This window comes from Rhinolophus sinicus, chromosome X, assembly GCF_036562045.2.
Source record: "Rhinolophus sinicus isolate RSC01 chromosome X, ASM3656204v1, whole genome shotgun sequence".
NCBI lineage: Eukaryota > Metazoa > Chordata > Mammalia > Chiroptera > Rhinolophidae > Rhinolophus > Rhinolophus sinicus.
Window position 1 is genome coordinate 45,285,737 of NC_133768.1, and position 18,712 is coordinate 45,304,448.

An 18,712-nucleotide genomic window follows, 5' to 3' on the forward strand; every position below is an offset into this window, starting at 1 on the left:
CATGATATATACATGGAGAGCCATCATTTCTCTTCTCTTATCACTGGATCTTGGGTCTAAGTAGAGGATTAGTAGGAAGTAAGGCTGGAGATGTTGGCCAAGATTTGCTCATGAGGGACCTCTGAGACAGGATAAGGCATCTGGGCTATAATCTGAAAAAAGGGAAGCCATTAAGGGGTTTAAAACAGGATTGGCACAGACAAGATTTGTATTTTTAAATGATCACCTTAGCCAAAATGTGTAGAAAATATTGAGAAGGGAAACTAGCTAGGAGACTATTATAACAGTTGAGGCAAAAGATGATGGGAGCCTAGATAAAGCACTAGCGATGGGGTATGGGCTTCAGGGACATGTATGTGTGTGGCCTATACAGGTATCTCTAAGAAGTGAAATCCACAGGATTTGGTGACCAATTGGATGGGAGTGGATGAAGAGATAAAAAGACTGAAATGAGTCTTGGGTTTTTGGTTTGGTTGACCAGGTAGGTGGTGAGGAACTAAGATATGGATCAAGTTTTGTGATAGTGATTGTGTGATACTGCTGACTTTGAAGTGCCTGAATAAACTCAATGAATGTATACTTTTTCCTAAAGAGAGAGCTAGGGGACTTGGAGTAATAGGCTTGAAAAAAAAAAAAAAAAGTGAGCGCTACAGCTCTGAGACTGGAGAGAAAGGGATCAAGGAGAGAACAAGGGGAACAAAACTATTTCAGGGAAGGACAGAGGGGAGAAAAATCAGGAGAGTGTGCTGGCCAGGAAGCCAAGGGACGACTATGTAGGAGGAAGTTGTCAGTGGAGAGAGATGTCCGAGAAAAGTTTGAGGAGGAAAGATCTGAGAAGCAGCCTGTTGATTTAACCACAAGGATGATTTTTAAAGAACTACCTCAGTGTGTGATTGAGGGTGGGTGGAGTCAGACTGAAAATGGTAAAGAAGTGAATGAGAGATGTGAAAGTAGACAACTCTTTGGATATATTTATGAAGAAGAGAGAGATGAAGAGAAAGGTAGCTAGAGTAGGACAAAGGACCATAGAAGTGTTTTGTTTTGTTTCCTAAGATGGTTAAGGAGGAGCCAATGAGGAGGTTGAAGGTGCAGAGAGAGGAAGCTCACCTTTAAAGATCTAAATATATAGTAGCTCTCTTCCTCTTAACAGATCCATGAGGCAGGGACTATCATTTCTGTCTTGTAGATGAGGAAACTGGGTCCCAAAGAAGGGAAGAATGTTGCCCAAGTTTACTCAGCTAGGAACTGGGGTTGCTAAGTTGCTAACTTAGGTCTGCCTGATTTCTAAAATCCTCTTCTTGTAGTTGCACCCAAAAGTGAATAAATAGTAAGCCCATATATGGAGTTGATGCTTGTGAGGGGAAGAGGTCTAAAGTTGAGGGAGACCCTACGCATCTCACAATTTTTTTCTATAAGGTGTGCACATGAGGTCCCAGGCTAACAAAGACGGTTGGAGGTGGGCAGTGAATAAAAGAAGGTGTTCTGGCTCTGCCAATGACTGCTTTGTGGCCTTTAACATGCCCTCTCTAGGCCTCAGCATGTCCCCATTGGTACCATGTATTGAGGGGAGGATGGGGGACATTTCGCAGAAGGGAGAGAACATTTAGTGCTGCAGTAGCCAGGGCAGGAAGAATGCAGCCTTGGATGGGAGAGTTATCCTGAGAATTGCCCCAATACCATGGCTGCAGGGTATGGGAGAGCAGGGAGACTGGAACTCTGAAAAACCTACCAGCTTACCCTGATGATGACATTACAAACCGAGGTGGATGACTTTGACTTTGCTGCACTAGAAACAGGACTATTAAGGTCAAGTCTAGGTTGAGTCAGTCATTGGGTCATGAGTGATTTCATAGAGTCTGGGGATAATGGGGAGAGATGAGTTGAGGGTAGAGACAAGGCTGGATGAGGCAGAGAGGATGGGAAAAGGCTTGATCCAGAGGGGTGGGGAAGCCATGTTTCCAAGGAGGCGTTGGCAATCAAAGAGACTCCTGGATTGAAGTGGTCGGAAACCAGTTGTCACCAGAGAAGAAGACTTGCCCTAGAAACCTCAACTATGTCCTGCCATCTCTTTGACTTCATTTTACTTGAAGTTTGTTCTTCGTAAATCCACTTTTTTATTTGATTAGTAAATGTCATTCAACATCCATTTCCTGAGCAACTCTGTTGCCTGAAGCATGGGGTATAAGTCTGAGGGAAGGTCACACAGGAGGGGCTGTGAAGAGGTTGAACTTTATCTAAAAGGCTGAGAGATGGTGTTGATGTCAGAGTGCTCAAGCGTGAGATCTTAACTTCACAAAGCACCATTCTGTTGGCCTAGCAACTGCCAGACTAGAGCCACCTCATTCGTTCACACATTCTGAACTAAGGAAGATGCATCTACTAAGTCCATGGCCATGATGTTGGCCCTACTGGGAGTGGAGGAATACAAGATGAATACAGGCGCCCTCACTCTGGAGTTTACACACTAATGATGCACAGATAAGTGGAAATGTTATGTGAAAGTTCATAGCTAAATTCTAGTTGTGATCCTTTGGAATCCCTGAGAGCGGGAGGAAGAGATTAGGGAGGGCCTCCGAGAAATAGGAGTTTGAAGGGCAGGCAGAACAGCATATGCAAAGGCACCAAGTTGTGAAAAGGCCTGATCCGTTTTGTCAGCCAGCTCTGGGGCTTGAAATAAGATGGGAGTGGGAGTTACAGGCAGGGGACCTGATGGTGAAGGGTGGGGGGCAAGGGCTGGCATCCAGGCTTTTGATGGGGGCCTCAGTCTCTCTCCCATTTCTGTCACCCACAGATCTGGCATATCCTCCTCCTCATAATGAGAATAGTTCTGCTCCAATCAGCCAGGATGAACCTCATGGACATCACCAAGATCTTCTCCCTCCTGCAGCCCGACAAGGATGAGGAGGATGCTGACACAGGGGAGAAGCAGGCTCTCAATCAAGCAGTGTATAACAACGACTCCTATGCCTTGGACCAGCTTTTGCGCCAGGAGCGTTATAAACGTTTCATCAACAGTAGGAGTGGCTGGGGCATTCCTGGGACACCCTTGCGCTTGGCTGCTTCTTATGGCCACCTTAGTTGTTTGCAGGTCCTCCTAGCACACGGCGCTGACGTTGACAGCTTGGATGTCAAGGCACAGACACCACTTTTTACCGCCGTCAGCCATGGCCATCTGGATTGTGTGCGTGTGCTTTTGGAAGCTGGTGCCTGTCCTGGTGGTAGCGTCTACAACAACTGCTCTCCCGTGCTCACAGCCGCACGTGATGGTGCTGTTGCCATCTTGCAGGAGCTCCTAGGCCACGGTGCAGATGCCAATGTCAAAGCTAAACTACCAGTCTGGGCATCAAACATATCTTCATGTTCTGGCCCCCTCTATTTGGCTGCAGTCTATGGGCACCTTGACTGTTTCCGCCTGCTTTTGCTCCATGGGGCAGACCCCAACTACAACTGCACTGACCAGTGCCTGTTAGCTCATTTCCCACGGCCCCGCACCCTCCTTGAAATCTGCCTCCACCATAATTGTGATCCAGAGTACATCCAGCTGTTAATTGATTTTGGTGCTAACATCTACCTTCCATCTATCCCCCTGGACGTGAACTCACAAGATGATAAAGGCACTGCATTGCTGCTCCAGACCCGAGGTGAGTGTCAAGCAGGCCAATCCTATAGGCTTTCCTGGTGTGGCAGTTCCAGGGCCCCAAACCAATCTTTCTGGGATGAAATGTAGAAAACACCATCTTCTTCCCTCTTCTGGGGCCCCACTAGAGAAGAGGTTACGTATTCCTTATTACGGACAGGATCACTAAGGCGAGGTGGGGGGATGGCACTAGCCCAATATCTTTTTTTTTTTTTAACAAGTATAAATTTTATTTCATTTAAAATAAAAAACTAATGATTAGAGGTGAGGATGAATAAAAGGAAAACTTTTTTTCTTTTATCATCAGGGACTGAATCTTTATTAAACACTTTTTTAAAAACATGTTTTAGATTAAAAAAAACATTTGTTTCTAGCCTGTTGTAATCAGAATTACACGATTAATGCTGGAAGTGACAAAAGACTATATTATAGGTGTTCTTTTTTTTCACCTTTTTTAAAATTAGTTTCAGATGTACAAAACAATGTAATAGTTACACATTTATCATTTATATCCCTCACACAGTGATAACCTCCCTCCCCCAATCTCAATGTCAACTATAATTATATATATATAGTTACAAGAAGTGGAGTATAGCCCAATATCTTGTTCTGGCTCTGCCAATGACTGCTTTGTGGCCTTGAACATGCCCTCTCTAAGCCTCAGTGTGTCCCCCTTTGGTACCAGGAATTGAGGGAGGGTGGGGGACATTTCTTAGAAGGGAAAGAACAGTTAGGGCTGCAGTAGCCAGGGCAGGGAGAATGCAGCCTTGGATGGGAGAGTTACCCTGAGAATTGTTTTTCATGACCTGTTTCTCCTTGCTGTAGCCACTCCACGGTCACTACTGTCACAGGCTCGTTTAGTTATCCGCAGAGCCCTGCGCCAGGCCAACCGGCCACAAGCCATCGACAAGCTGGATATTCCACCTGTGTTGATTAGCTACCTTAAACACCAATTGTAAACTTTCAGTCTACCCAGAAACCCATAATGCTTCCAAAAACCTCCTGGGGACCCAGGTAGCTAGAGGGCACTATAGATCCACCCACTCACTTGGAGCTGCTTTCCTGTATTATCCTCCACAATAAAGTCATCAACAAAATCAATCCTGGTGGCTGTTGTGTCTGGTGTGTGTGTGGGGGGCTAACTGGGGTGTAGGGGTCTGGTTGGCCATGAAGAAGGATGGTAATGATCTGGTATTTGATTGGTATAGGGGTCCTTGCCACTGAAAGAGAAAAAGAGAAAACTAACTCAATGGCCCACACCTCCCCAACCAAAATTTTTGAGAGAATAGGGAGCTGTGATACTCTAGAAGCAAGGTTCTGAAGAATTCAAGTGGGTGGAGGGCTAGCATCAGCTTGCTCAGCCCTTTATCATCCTCCATTTCTCTGGCTGGTGAAATGCACCTTTTCAGGAGCTGTTACCAAATCTCCTATTGAGTCAAGTGGCCAAGGAGCCTCGCATTCACTCACCTTGAATCACAGGCTGCATTCCCACTAGTCCAGTTTGTAATCAAGATCAAACTGGGAAAACAAACTACCAAATATGACAGAATTTAATGCAGAAAAGAAACTGGTACTAGGCAGAGAGTCCAAGCAGGACAGGAAGGGAACCAAGAAATTAGTGGCATCAGGAGACCAAGACCATCCATAGGCTGAAGGAGTGAGGGAGAGTGTACAGAGTCCAGGGACAGGGGTCACCTGATGGAAAGTGGAATAACAGGCCTATTCATGGGTGCTAGAACCATGGGTGCTAGAACCATCGACGCTTCCCAAACTACAGGAAAGGAAGAAATACCCTCTCCTTTCCCTCATTCTTGCCCTTCAATCTGCCTCCAATGTCTCTCTCATTGGAGGAAAATGGAAGTCAACTAATACGAGAGCCTGGGAAACAGAACATATAGGGGTCAGGCCCCTTGCAATATAAGGCAGAACAGGGGAAGGTGAGAAATGGAGGAGCAGTGAGAGGAGATGGTGTGACCTGAGTCTGGAGCTGGGATCACACAGCAGAACCAACCAGAAGTATATTGACAGCAGGAGCCATAGAATATACACAGCAGAGATACTAACAGAAGCACAAAAGGCGGAGGCCAAATACACTGCCTTCTCCATTTTTCCTACCCTCCCACCAATGCCTCCCATTGGTTGAACCCAGCCAGAAGATGATTGATGGGGGCTCCCAGGAAATGCAGTGGTCAGTCCCCTACAATGTGCAGAAGAGCAGGGGAAGGAGGAAAACAAGACCAGCACAGATAACCACCCACATTCAGATCCAGGCATCCTCATTTTGGTAAATCTTTATCCTTCCACAGTACCTTCTTGCATTTCTCCTGTACAACACCTGAGTGGGATGTGGATAACAGTGAAAGATACAAGATAAAGGGCTGGGGTAGGAGAGCCCAGATAATTTGTTCCTGGGAAGCACTATAGATGTTTAAAGCTCTTCCTGGGAGCTGCCTTCACAGACCCCCTACATCATGATCTATCATGGGGAAAGGGAGGCAGGTAATGGGGTCTTGCACTGACTTGTCTCTCCCACCTCTTACTTCTCCCACTCTCCCTAGTTCCTAGTGCCTGGGAGACTTTAGGAAGGAAGGCAAGAGAACTGGTTATCTATCTCTATGGTCCTATACTGCTCAGCTTCCAGACTTTCATTCTTATGCATTTTGGAGAGTAGTGCAACTGTTTATCTCCAAGGAGTAAGATAACTAAAGGACTAGGCTCTAAACATAGACAGAGGTCTTCAGGGCAGGCAGCCCCAGGTCTCTTACTTAGGAGTGAGTTCCTCTGGCTCTGCCCCCCATTCCCTAAGTCAGGGCCCTTGGGCATTAGGAGTCAACCTCAGCAACCCCATCTGCTATAGGCCCCCAGGAAAGTGCACCTTTCAAATGGGTCCTGGCCAGGGTGGCCTCCTGTGCCGTCTGGGACACAAACTCTCTGGTTGACCTATGAAAGCATGTGGATACAGTGGGAATTTCAAAGGATTTGCATGTGAGGAGGATGTAGAAGCATACAAAATTCTAGGCAGGGAGAAATGACTGAAACTCTTAGCCCCATTTCTCAGATGAGCAGACTGAGACCCGGACAAAGTTAAATGGCCATGTTATTGGCTGTTATATTCTCAGTTGCCTGTGCTGCTGGTGGTCCTGTGCCTTAGTCCCTTCCACTCCCCAGGCCTAACCATTTCTATCCAGACAAAAGGCCAGGGGTTGGAATGGATCATCTCAAATTCTGATGACGAACCTTCTGAGACAACCTTCCTCAGGAGGTGTGAGGAGGAGGCAGAGGTGATGTCATTGTTCCTAGAGTGAAATCTCTCCCTTGGCTGTTGAGTCTCTTGTTGGTCTCATATGGTAACCTAGTCTCCTCCACCCCCTAATTCCCACTACAGCCACCAGCTTCCAAGAAAGCCAAATCTTAACCCTTTCAAGTGACTTAGGTCCCTTCCTTCCCTCCTTCTCTCCCTCTCTCCCTGTCTCCGCTTAACCTCCCTTTCTTCCCTTCCTCCTTCCCTCCCTTACTTCCTGGGGTTGCCTCTGCTCCTCACATGCCACTGATCAGTCTGCATTCTCTCCTGCAATGGAAAAATTATTTTCCTTTATTCAGAAAGGTGGCCCCCAAGACTAGATCCAATGTGCAAAATGGCCTATTGGAACTCAGAAACCAGAGATCCCCTTCAGCTGTGATCTTGAGGGAAAGTCTGATGGAAAAGGTGGTATTTGATCTTGGCCTTGACTGGGGGAAAGGGTTTTAATCAGTGCAGAGGAAAGAAAAGGTGTGACTGGAAGGATACTCAGTGAGCAAAGACAGAAGTGAGAAAAAAGCAGGGCAGTTTGGATAATCAGTTAAGTTTGGTTCGAGTTCAATATATTTGAATGAGAACTAGGTTGAGGAGTAGACTGGAGAGGACTCTGAATACCTTGGTCTTTTATTTTTTACTTGTTTAAAATTTTTTGTGTGTTTCATATATTTTTTTAATTCTTTCTTTTTTTCTTTTTTCTTTCTTTTTTCCTTGATTAAAATTTATTGGGGTGACAATTGTTAGTAAAGTTACATAGATTTCAGGAGTACAATTCTGTATTACATCATCTATAAATCCCATTGTGTGTTCACCACCCAGTTTACCTTGGTCTTTTAGACGTGAAGACTTCAGTTCTTAGAATAGAACATGCACAGTCATAGGATTCACTTGCTGGAAGTATGGAGAACATGTTCTCTAATTTGCCAGGGCAAATCTGGCAGCATTACATTTTTTAAAAATTGAGATATAATTGACATATAACATATTAGTTTCAGGTGTACAACATAATGATTCAATATTTGTACATATTGTTAAATGATCACCATAATAAATCTAGTTAATATTTATCACCATACATAGTTACAATTTTTTTTCTTGTGTTGAGAACTTTTAAGATTTATACTCTTAGCAACTTTCACATATGCAATACAGTATTATTAACTATACTCACCATGCTGTAAATTACATTCCCGTGACTTACTTATTTTGTAACTGGAAGTTTGTACCTTTTAATCCTCTTCAACCATTTCACCCAGACCCCCGACTCTACCTCTGGCAACCACATAAAAGTCAGATTATACATTATTTGTCTTCTCTGTCTGCTTTATTTCACTTAGCATAATGCCCTCAAAGTCTATCCGTATTCTTGAAAATGGCAAGATTTCATTTTTTATGAGTGAATAATATTTCATCGTATATATATACACCACATTTTCTTTACCCATTCATCCATGGATGGATAATTAGGTTGCTCCCATATCTTAGTTATTATAAATAATGCTGCAATGAACATGGGGTTACATATATCTTTTTGAGTTAGTATTTTCATTGTCTTTAGATAAATACCCAGAAGTGGAATTGCTGGATCATAAGGTAGTTCTATTTTTAATTTTTTGAGGAATCTCCCTACTGTTTTCTATAGTGGCCATACCAATTTTCATTCCCACCAACAGTGCTCAAGGGTGTCCTATTCTCTACATCCTTACCAGTACTTGTTATTTCTTGTCGTTTTTGATAATAGCCATTTTAACAGGTGTGAGGTGATATCTCATTGTGGTTTTGACTTACATTTCCCTGATGATTATTGATACTGAGCACCTTTTCATGTACCTGTTGGCCATCTGTATATTTTATTTGAAAAAAAGTCTCTCCAGATCCTCTGCCCATTTTTTAATCAGATTTTTTTTGCTATTGAGTTGTATAAGTTCCTTATATATTTTGAATATTAACTCCTTTATCATATGTATATGATTTGCAAATATATTTTGTAGGTTGCCTTTTCATATTGATGGTTTCCTTTGCTGTGCACAAGCTTTTTAGTTTGATGTTGTCCCATTTGGATGTTTGTTTTTCTTTTTTTGATAAATTTTTTATTTTTCAATTACAGTTGACATACAATATTGTGTTATTTTCAGGTGTACAACATAGTGATTAGACATTTATATAACTTACAAAGTGATCACTCTGATAATCTAGTATCCATCGAAAACTGTACATAATTACTGCAATATTATTGACTATATTTCTTAGGTTATACTTTACGTCCCCATGACTATTTTGTATCTACCATTTTGTACTTCTTAATCCCTTCTCCTTTCCCACCCATCCCCCCAACACCCCTCCTATCTCACAACAATGAAAATGTTCTCTGTACCTATGAATTTCTGTTTTGTTTGTTTGTATATTTTGTTATTTAGATTCCACATATAAGTGAAATCTTATGGCATTTATCTTTCTCTGTCTGACTCCACTCAGCATAATACCGTCTCGGTCAATCCACGTTGTGGCAAATGGCAAGATTTCATTCTTTTTTATGGCTAAGTAATATTCCATTGTACATATGTACCACTTATTCTTTATTCATTCATCCATTGATGGACATCAAGGTTGCTTCCATATCTTGGCTATTGTAAGTAATGCTGCAATGAACATATGGATGCACACGTCCCTTCGAAGTAGTGTTTTGGGTTTCTTCGGATAAATACCCAGAAGTGGAATTACTGGGTTCTTCTTTATCCCTTGTTATAGCCTTTGTTTTATAGTCTATTTTGTCTGGTATGAGTACTGCTACCCCAGGTTTTTTATTTTTCATTTCCATTTCCATGAAATATCTTTTTTCATCCCTTTACTTTCAGTCTCTGTATGTCTTTTGCTCTGAAGTGAGTCTCTTGTAGGCAGCATATGTAAGGGTCTTGTTTTCTTATCCATTCAGCCCACTATCATTTGATTTTAGCATTTAATCCATTTACATTAAAGTAATTATTGATAGATATGTAGTTATTGCTACTTTTATTCATATTTTTTATCCTTCTTCTCCTTCTCCTTCTTCTAGATGTTCCTCTAACATTTTCTGTAATACTGGTTTGGTGGTGATGCACTCCTTTAGCTTTTTCTTGTCTGAGAAGCTCTTTAATCTGTCCTTCAATTCTAAATGATAGCTTTGCTGAGTAGAGTAATCTTGGTTGTAGGTCCTTGCTTTCCATCACTTTGAATATTTTGTGCCAATCCCTTCTAGCTTGCAAAGTTTCTGTTGAGAAATCAGCTGACAATCTTATGGAAGCTCCCTTGTAGGTAACTAACAGCTTTTCTCTTGCTCCTTTTAAGATTCTTTCTTTGTCGGATTCAAACAGGCAGAGACATTGCACACATCAGAGCAGGATCCTGGCTTGGGCAAGTCAGCACAGGTAAAATCCTCAAAGGACAAAGGAACAAAGGGACTGAAATGGAGGAGAACAGGGGAGAATCCAGGTCTACAGACGAATGTATAAAGCAAGTACAATTGTTTGATTATTTTAAAGAAGACTTCTACATTTAATAAACAATGCTATGAGGTTTTTTTTGTTGTTTTTTTTTGTTTTTAAGATTCTTTTTTTGTCTTTAACCTTTGGCTTTTTAATTATGATGTGTCTTGGTGTGGACCTCTTTGGGTTCATCTTGTTTGGGACTCTCTACACTTTCTGGGCTTATATGTCTATTTCCTTCACCAGGTTAGGGAAGTTTCCATTATTATTTCTTCAACTAGGTTTGCAATTCCTTGCTCTGTCTTCTCCTTCTGGTACCCTTATGATGTGAATGTTGGTATGCTTTACATTGTCCCAGAGGCCCCTTAAACTATTATCATTTGCGGGGGGATTCTTTTTTATTTTTGCTGTTCTGATTGGGTGCTTTATGCTAGCTTATCTTCTAAATCACTGACTTAATTCTCTATTTCATCTAATCTACTGCTGATTCCCCCTAATGTAGTCTTTATTTGAGGTATTGTATTCCATTTCTGACTGGTTGTTTCTTATGTTTCCTATCTCTTTATTGAAGTTCTTACTGAGATCACTGAGCATCCTTATAACAAGTGTTTTGAACTCTGCCTCTGGTTGAGTGCTTGTCTCCTTTTTTTTAGTTCTTTTCCTAGAGTGTTGTTCTGTTCTTTCATTTGGGACATGTTTCTTTGTCTCCCCCATTTTGACAGCCTCCACATGTTTGTTGCTATGTATTAAGTAGGGCTGCTGTGCCTCCTGGTTTTAGTAGAATGGCCTTATGTAGTAGGTGTCCTGTGGGGCCCAGTAGTGCAGTTTCCCTGTTCACCGGAGCTGGGTGCTCCAGGTGTGTCCCTTGTGTGGGTTGTGTGTGTCTTGGTTGAGCATTAGTTGCTGTCTGTACATTAATGGGAGGGATTGTCCCTCAGGCTGATTGGTTGTGAGGACTGGCTTTGACTACAGTGGAGGAGTTGTTGTGCAAAGGATGACCCACAGAGCAGGATTCACTTTAGTGGGGCTCTGGTGGCTGCCCATTCTATCCTTTGGATGTGTCACTTTTGGAGGTGGCTGCTCCAGCTCAGTCTGCAGCTGGCCAGTGGGAATGCCAGCCCCAGGGCCTCCTGGGAGGGGCCTTGCCTCAGGCCAAGTTAAGCCACAGTCTGTCCCCTGCCCAGGGCCAGCTGGCATAAGCCACGAAGCAATACACAGATGGCTACTACCTGCACTGGGCTTGGAAGTACCTTGAGAGGTCAATCCATGAATCAAGGCTGGCTGCCACTAGAGCTGAGCTTGGGGCTTCTCAGTAAGAGGTATTGGGCATGCTGAGGCCAGATGCTGCTTTTTGGGGGGTTTGTGAACTTTTGAAAGATTTTAGGAAAGTCCACAGCTTAAGCCAAAACAGGCCATCTGTATGGAAAAGCCACTGGAAGTGGCTTGGTTAGGCCTGAAAGTTGGGTGGGACTGGGTCTCAGGGAATCACCAGGGCATAGAGACAGGTGTTGGCCAGGTTGATGGAGACTCAGATATGGTGGGCACCTGGAAGGACGGCTCAACAAAGAAACAATGGATTCTGTCAGAACTTCTGTCTGGGAGAAAGCTGCCCCTCTAGCCCTCACCCTGAACTACACCATTCAGTTCCTCCCCATATGTCCTTGGTGACTTTCGAGCTACTGTCCCAGTGATGGAGCTCAGAGCAAGTTAGTTCATCAACAAATAAGTGTGTGTGGATCCTTTAAGAGGAATGCCTGGGTCTCCAGCTGCCCTCCATCTCACTCAGCCTCAATATCCAGTGGTTTACACAGCCAGAAGTTGTGGGGACTTCTCTTTGCAGCATTGGAACCTTGGGCTGGGACCCCATGCTCCTCCAGGGGTACATCTGCAGCTAAGATAGCCCTCCCAATTTTTAATGGTCACATGCAAGTATGGGACCAGCCCATTATGCATCTCTGCCCCTCCTACCAGTCTCGAGGTGGCTTCTTATGTATGCTCTTAGTTGTAGGACTTCTGTTCAGCTAGACTTCAGCCATTCTCAATGATGGTTGTTCTATAGTTTAGTTGTAATTTTGATGTAGTCATGAGAGGAGGCAAGCACAATATGTGCCTACCTTGCCTTCTTGACCAGAAAGCCCCATGTGTTTATTTTTGCTTTTGTTGCCTTTGCTTTTGGTATAAAATCCAAAAAATCATCACCAAGGCCAATGTGAAGGAAATTATTGCCTATATTTTCTTCTAGGAGTTCTATGGTTTCTGGTCTTACATTCAAGTCTTTAATCCTTTATGAGTTAACTTTTGTGTATGTGTAAGGTAGTGATCGAATTTCATTCTTTTGCATGTGGCTGTCCAGTTTTCCCCACACCATTTATTGAAGAGAGTATCCTTTCCCCGTTGTGTATCTTGGCTTCTTTGTCATAAATGAATTGACCATATATGCATGAGTTCTGGCAGCATTAATTTAACCACTCTCTTGCAGACACAGAGGATTTGACTGTTAACAAATTATTTATGCACTCAACATTTCATTTACTTCTAGAATAATTTTGTGATAGGCATAAACGTTTTTGTACAGTAATGGAAACTGAAAACTAAAGCCCAAAGAAGGAAAGGAACTTTCCCAAGATCACACAGTAAGGCAATGGTAGAGCCAGGACTGAAACACATGGGGCTCCTTGTTTCTCAGGGCAAGGCTCTTCCCAGGATGACATGTTCTGCCTCATGTGTGAGTGCGAGCACTGGGGGAAGGGGGGCAAGCCATAACTTATTTTCACAGGCCTGGGCAATATGAGTGCAGGGCTCTCCCTTGCTGAGAGGAGTAGCAGATCATTAGCTGTCAAAGGCCCAGGCCTGGACCCCATGATAGAGCTAGCATTAATGAGTATTGTGTCAAGTCAGGAAAATGTGGCAGCCCTAGGCATGGAGATAGGCTAAAGGGGCTGAGGCAAGTCCAGAGTGAGGGGCTGGGCATGTGGGAGAGCCTTCCCTTTCCCTATTTTTTCCGGCTATTTCCAAAATATACAGGGACTTCATTGTTTCCCTAGCCCCAGGGAATCCTGTTGTTCTTTGGTTAAGCCATCTGCTTGACCAAGATGCAAGATGAATGACCATCTGCTTCATCCTGGTACCTTCTAACCTCTGTCCACCTACAGTCACAGAAGACATTAGCTTTCAGACACTAGTCTACTTGCTAGCTCCTACTTTGCCAGTCTTCTCTCATCACAGGCTGCCTTCTCCCAGTAGAAAAGCAGAGGCTGGGCTGATGGCAGGGTCCAGTCCACGACCCCTCAAGTACCTTTACCTGCAGTTCCTTCACCTCCTTGACTCTCATAACACTATCTACCCTCCATTTTACCACCTACCTCCTTGGCCTCACCTGGAAAGGCAGGTCCCCCTTCTCAGCCAGAACTGTTTACTTTTACAGAAGTGACATTTCTGGAACCCTATAATTTGACCCCACAGAATCTTCCATTCTTTTACTCAAAAAATATTTATTGAGGCCAAATTTGTGTCAGGCACTATGTTTCAGGCACCACTTGATCCTCTAATTTCTTTCCATTTGCCCCCTCCCCTGTCTTCATTTCCTTCCCTGTATAACTTTGACCCTGTATTTATTCAACCACTTCAATCTCTCACCCAGTAACACAATAAATTTGGCTCAAGCCATCATCCTTTCCGAAACCTGGGCTAATAAACACCATAGAAGAAATTGAAATAATTAATCATCATAGAAATCTAAAGAGTTAATATGCACTGAATATTGACTATGTGCCAGGGATTGTGTTCAGTAATCACTGAGCATGGACTAACTCATTTAATTCAATGGCCTTCCTTTACTCATGCACACTTTTAAGATGAGGCTACTGAAGCACAGAGAGGTTAAGTACGTTGCTCAAGGTCACATAGTTAGGAAGCAGGATCTCATGTAATTTAATGGGATCAGCATACATTCCTCAGTCACATCCCAATTAGGCCTTTATCAACTTGTTCATTTTGTGCATTAACTATTTCAAACCATGTCCAATAGTACCAAGCTTCCTTGAACCTCTCCTATTACTGCTTTTCCTCTCACTTAGGGACTTTGCCTCCCACCCCTCAAAGCAGGTAGAGCTCTTTAGGCATGACATCTTTAACTTTCCATAAGAACAAACTCTATTGCATCCACCCTTCCTTCCCTCTTGTCTTGGTCCCTTCTCCCAGCCAAGGCTAACTCATCTCTAGGGGCTCTGGATCCCATGTCCCTCCCATATCCAGGGCCTTCCACCCATCAGTTATCCTGTCTCCTGTATCTTCAACTTGATTGATTTTTCCCCCTCAGCATATAAACAAGCTCACATCCTTCCATCTTATAAAAATAAACTCGAACCCCGGGCCCCCTATAACTACCGTCTCTTTGCAGTCAAACTTCTGGAATAGGGAGGTTGCATACATTCTCTCTTTCCTCAAAGACAGTTCTCTTAACACCCTACTGTCGTCTCATGTATACCCTCACCCCTGCTCCAACTGGCCTTGCCCACAACACTAGTGACTTCCCAGATCCACATCCACGGCATCTTTTCTATCTTGCTGGAATTCTGGGCAGCATCTTTCACAAACACTTTTGGTAACACCATCTTTCACAAAACCCTGTGTCTTCCATAGCTTCTGGGAGAGTCAGCTCTCCTGGCTGTGGTCTCACCTTGCCAATCCCTCCCTCTCAGGGCTTTTGTGGGCTCCTGTTCCTTACTCCTTTCTTTTTCTCACACCTGTCATCTAAGGTGTTATCACCAAGTCTGACCAGTTCTATTTGCCAAATACATTCAGAATTCAACTGCTTCTTACCACCTCCACTGTCTCCACCCTGATCTGTGCCACCATCATCTCTCACCTGGATCACTATAGGAGTCTCCTTCTAGGTCTCACTGCTTCCTCCCTTGCTGCTACAGCTAGCTCCCCATGCCATTCCTCAGCTCAAAATCCTACAAAGTCTAAAGTCTTTAAAATGACTCACAAAGCCATACACCATCTGCCTCCCATGTCTTCTCTGACTCCCTCACCTACCACTTTCCCCCACACTCATTCTGCTCCAGCTGCACTGGCTGCCACGTTGTTCCTCTAACATTGCAGCATGTTCTCACCTTTGTACTTGCTGTTCCTTCTGCTTAGAATGCTCTTTCTCCAGATAGTCTCCTGGTTTACTCCCTTAGTTCCCGTGGATCTTTGCTTCAATGTCACCTTTTGGTAATGGCTACCCCAATTGGCCTGCTTAAAATAGCACACTCCCACCAATACCTTGTTTCCTTGAAAATAAGGCCTAGCCGGACAATCAGCTCTAATGCATCTTTTGGAGCAAAAATTAACATAAGACCTGGACTTATTTTAATATAATATAGGACCAGGTATAATATAATATAATATAATATAATATAATATAATATAATATAATATAATACAATACAATACCGGTCTTATATTAATTTTTGCTCCAAAAGACACATTAGATCTGATGGTCTGGCTAGGTCTTATTTTCCTGGAAACACAGTACTCCCTGTACCCCTTCCCTGTTCTATTTTTCTCTATGCCATTTATTGCCATTTGACATAGTATATATTTTACTTATGTATTTTATTCATTGTCTGTCAGCCCTCATGAAGTTTTCATTATCATGATGGGAAATAGACAATTAAGATGGCAATAAAATAAATAAAAAAATAAGAATAAAAATAATAAGCCAGGAGGTGAAAAATGTTATCGGTAAGAAAAAAGGCCAATTAAGGGATTGTAGAGTAAAGGAGATAGGAACAGAATTTCTAGCTTATATTTCAAGTGTCCAGGGAATGTCTCACTAAAATAAGGTGACATTTGAGTAGACATCTGAAGGAAATGAGGCAGAAACTATCTCAGTATCAGAGGACAAACATTGTAGGCATAAAGAACAACAGTGCAAAGGCCCAGAGGTGGGATTTCAGACAAGTCAAACTCAGAATGGTCTAAAGAGAATCATTACATTTTCCTAATCCTGTTCCTATATTCCTTAGTTCAGTGGATTGCCACACTCTCCAGTGCTTTGCCCCAGTTGGAAACTGCAGGGCATTTGTCTCATAGGTTGTATGCCTCCTTTACCACACTGGCTGCTCTGAGGCCAGAAGCTCTCTATTTCACTATTATGTGTGCGACACCAAACACAGGGCCTGGCACAGAGTTGGTACTAGAGATAGAAAGTGGCAACATCACACCTTGGATGCTGGCAACTAAGCTTGATATTAGACCTGAAGATGCCTCGTTTGACTATGTTCAACAAACATAGCAGTAAGTTTGTGCTAAACTCTCTGTTGAGTGCTAAGGATACAAAGATGAACAAAGAGACCCTCTTTCCTGGGAAACTCAGTCTGGCTCTGCACAATCAAAAAAAAAAAATCTATGTATACGGAATCACAAGCTCATGTGTGTTTATATCAAAAAGTGATTTCAAAGTCATATTATGGATTCTATAACTTTGAACATCTGTACATTGGATCATATGAAGACCAACAACAATAGCAGCAGCAGCAGCTAACATTTATTGAGAACTTTGTGTGTATTAGGCTCTGTGCTAAGCACTCACATAGAATACTCATTTAATTCTCACCACAACTCTGAGACATGGATACTATTATTATTCCTATTTCTCAGAAGAGAAAACTGTTACTCAGAGAGGTAAAATAACCTGCCCAGGTCACACCACTCCTAAGTGGTGGGGCCAGCATCCCAGCCTTGGCAGTCTGGTAGCAGAGCCACTACAGTATACCCCTTGCTTGCTTGGGAAGGACAAACTTAGCTAGCTGAACCTCACTTTAGCTGAACAGTTATGGTCTTTCATACTTTGGTCCCAGTCCTATCTTTCTAGCCTAATTTCCATTTCTTCCTCTCCACCTATACAAATACTCAGCCCTAGGGGTCCAGAATCCTAGCTCTTGCCCAACCTGCCACATCCTCTCACACTGATTGGGTTTGGATTGAGCAGGAATCCTTCCCCTACTTCTCTGACTTGACATAATCAGCAAGGCCATCCTCCAGGGAACTTTTCTCTGATGCCCCTCCCAACCCTGGGGAGAAGGAATCTCTTCATCCACAATGCTCCAGATCACCTTTACCAGCTCTTCTCACAATTCCATCATCAGAGACCTCTTCTCCCAGAACATTACCGCTGTACCCCCCTCTTCCTAATGCCTATCTGGAGGCCAGGCCCATGGAACATTTGGTGAAGAAAGAAATGAGCATTGTACTCATGTGGACTGTCTACATGAGTTTGTGGAGTTACTTCCACACAGCCTGCACATCTGTTCTCATGGGCTTTTCACTGCAACCACAAGATACTGGGCAGCAGAGAGATTATCTTTTTAGGTGAAGAAATTTAAGAAAATATTCTTGCCCCCACCACCAGCCCATATAGTGACTGAACAAGTTTACCATGTGTCAGTCATCACGTGGAATGGGGGCCTGGAGGGTTCTCTCTTCAAGAAGGCATTTTGAGGTACAAGTTTGTGCCCACAATTGGTCTTTCCCTACATTGTTTCTGGGGAGGAGTGGGCCATACAAACAAGAAGCTGTGCCACCCCTCCCATGCCCTTCCCCTTTAATGTGCACATATACAATCTCCTCCTGAGACTTGTAAATATCAGGACCAAGAAGAAAGCCACCCAGCTGGGAGACCTCTTTAGCATGTGAAAGACTACTTTTATTTTCCTGAAGCCCTAATGCTTTTGGGCCAAAACCAATGTCCAATATCTGTCAGTCCCAAAGCTGACTGGGATGGCAGAATGTTTGGCAGCTGGGCAGAGGACATGGAAGACTAGATCCTGTGCCAGGAGCAGCACAACAGTGCCCCCTCACCTGAGGTTTATTTCAAGCCTACCACTTGACTACTTTGCACAATTCCTCTCTCCCCTTCCCACAGCTGAGGCTGCCCTGGACCTGTGTTTCCCTGCTCTCCAGATTTGGAAACGGTATTCTCCAAATTGTAATCTTTGGCCTACTTCAAAGAGTCGAAATTCTGGGTGAAATGTGAACAGCTGGCAGGCAACCAGAGGCATGAGGCAGTGGGGAAGCCTATGAAGGAGGCATTAAAAAAAAGACACCTTCAAATCAGGTCCAACAGTTGAGAATCAGGACTTTGTGAAACAGGAAATCACAGCTCCAGGGAAATAGAATAGTCCAGCCATCCAGGTGGGGAAACTGAGGCTAGAGAAGAGAAGGTACTTGCTCAGCAAAGTTGCACAATGAGCCAGCCAGTGGCAGCTCCCTCCTTCCTGCCATTTATTTAGACCTGGGACTAGGATAGGAGGTCTCATGTTCAAATTG

At 43.4% G+C, this 18,712-nt stretch overlaps 1 protein-coding gene across 7 annotated transcripts in view; it reads left to right on the forward strand.

Moving 5' to 3' along the window:
- ASB12 (ankyrin repeat and SOCS box containing 12) overlaps positions 1-4,738 on the forward strand; it is a 139,021-nt gene extending 134,283 nt beyond the window's left edge. For all 7 annotated transcript variants that reach the window (XM_019718863.2, XM_074323412.1, XM_019718864.2 and 4 more), the window contains 2 exons: positions 2,792-3,641; positions 4,463-4,738. In XM_019718863.2, the coding sequence (XP_019574422.2) occupies positions 2,792-3,641; positions 4,463-4,596 (984 nt within the window). In that variant the 3' untranslated portion in view covers positions 4,597-4,738. The remainder of the gene's footprint in view (positions 1-2,791; positions 3,642-4,462) is intronic.
- The last annotated feature ends 13,974 nt before the right edge of the window (positions 4,739-18,712 follow it).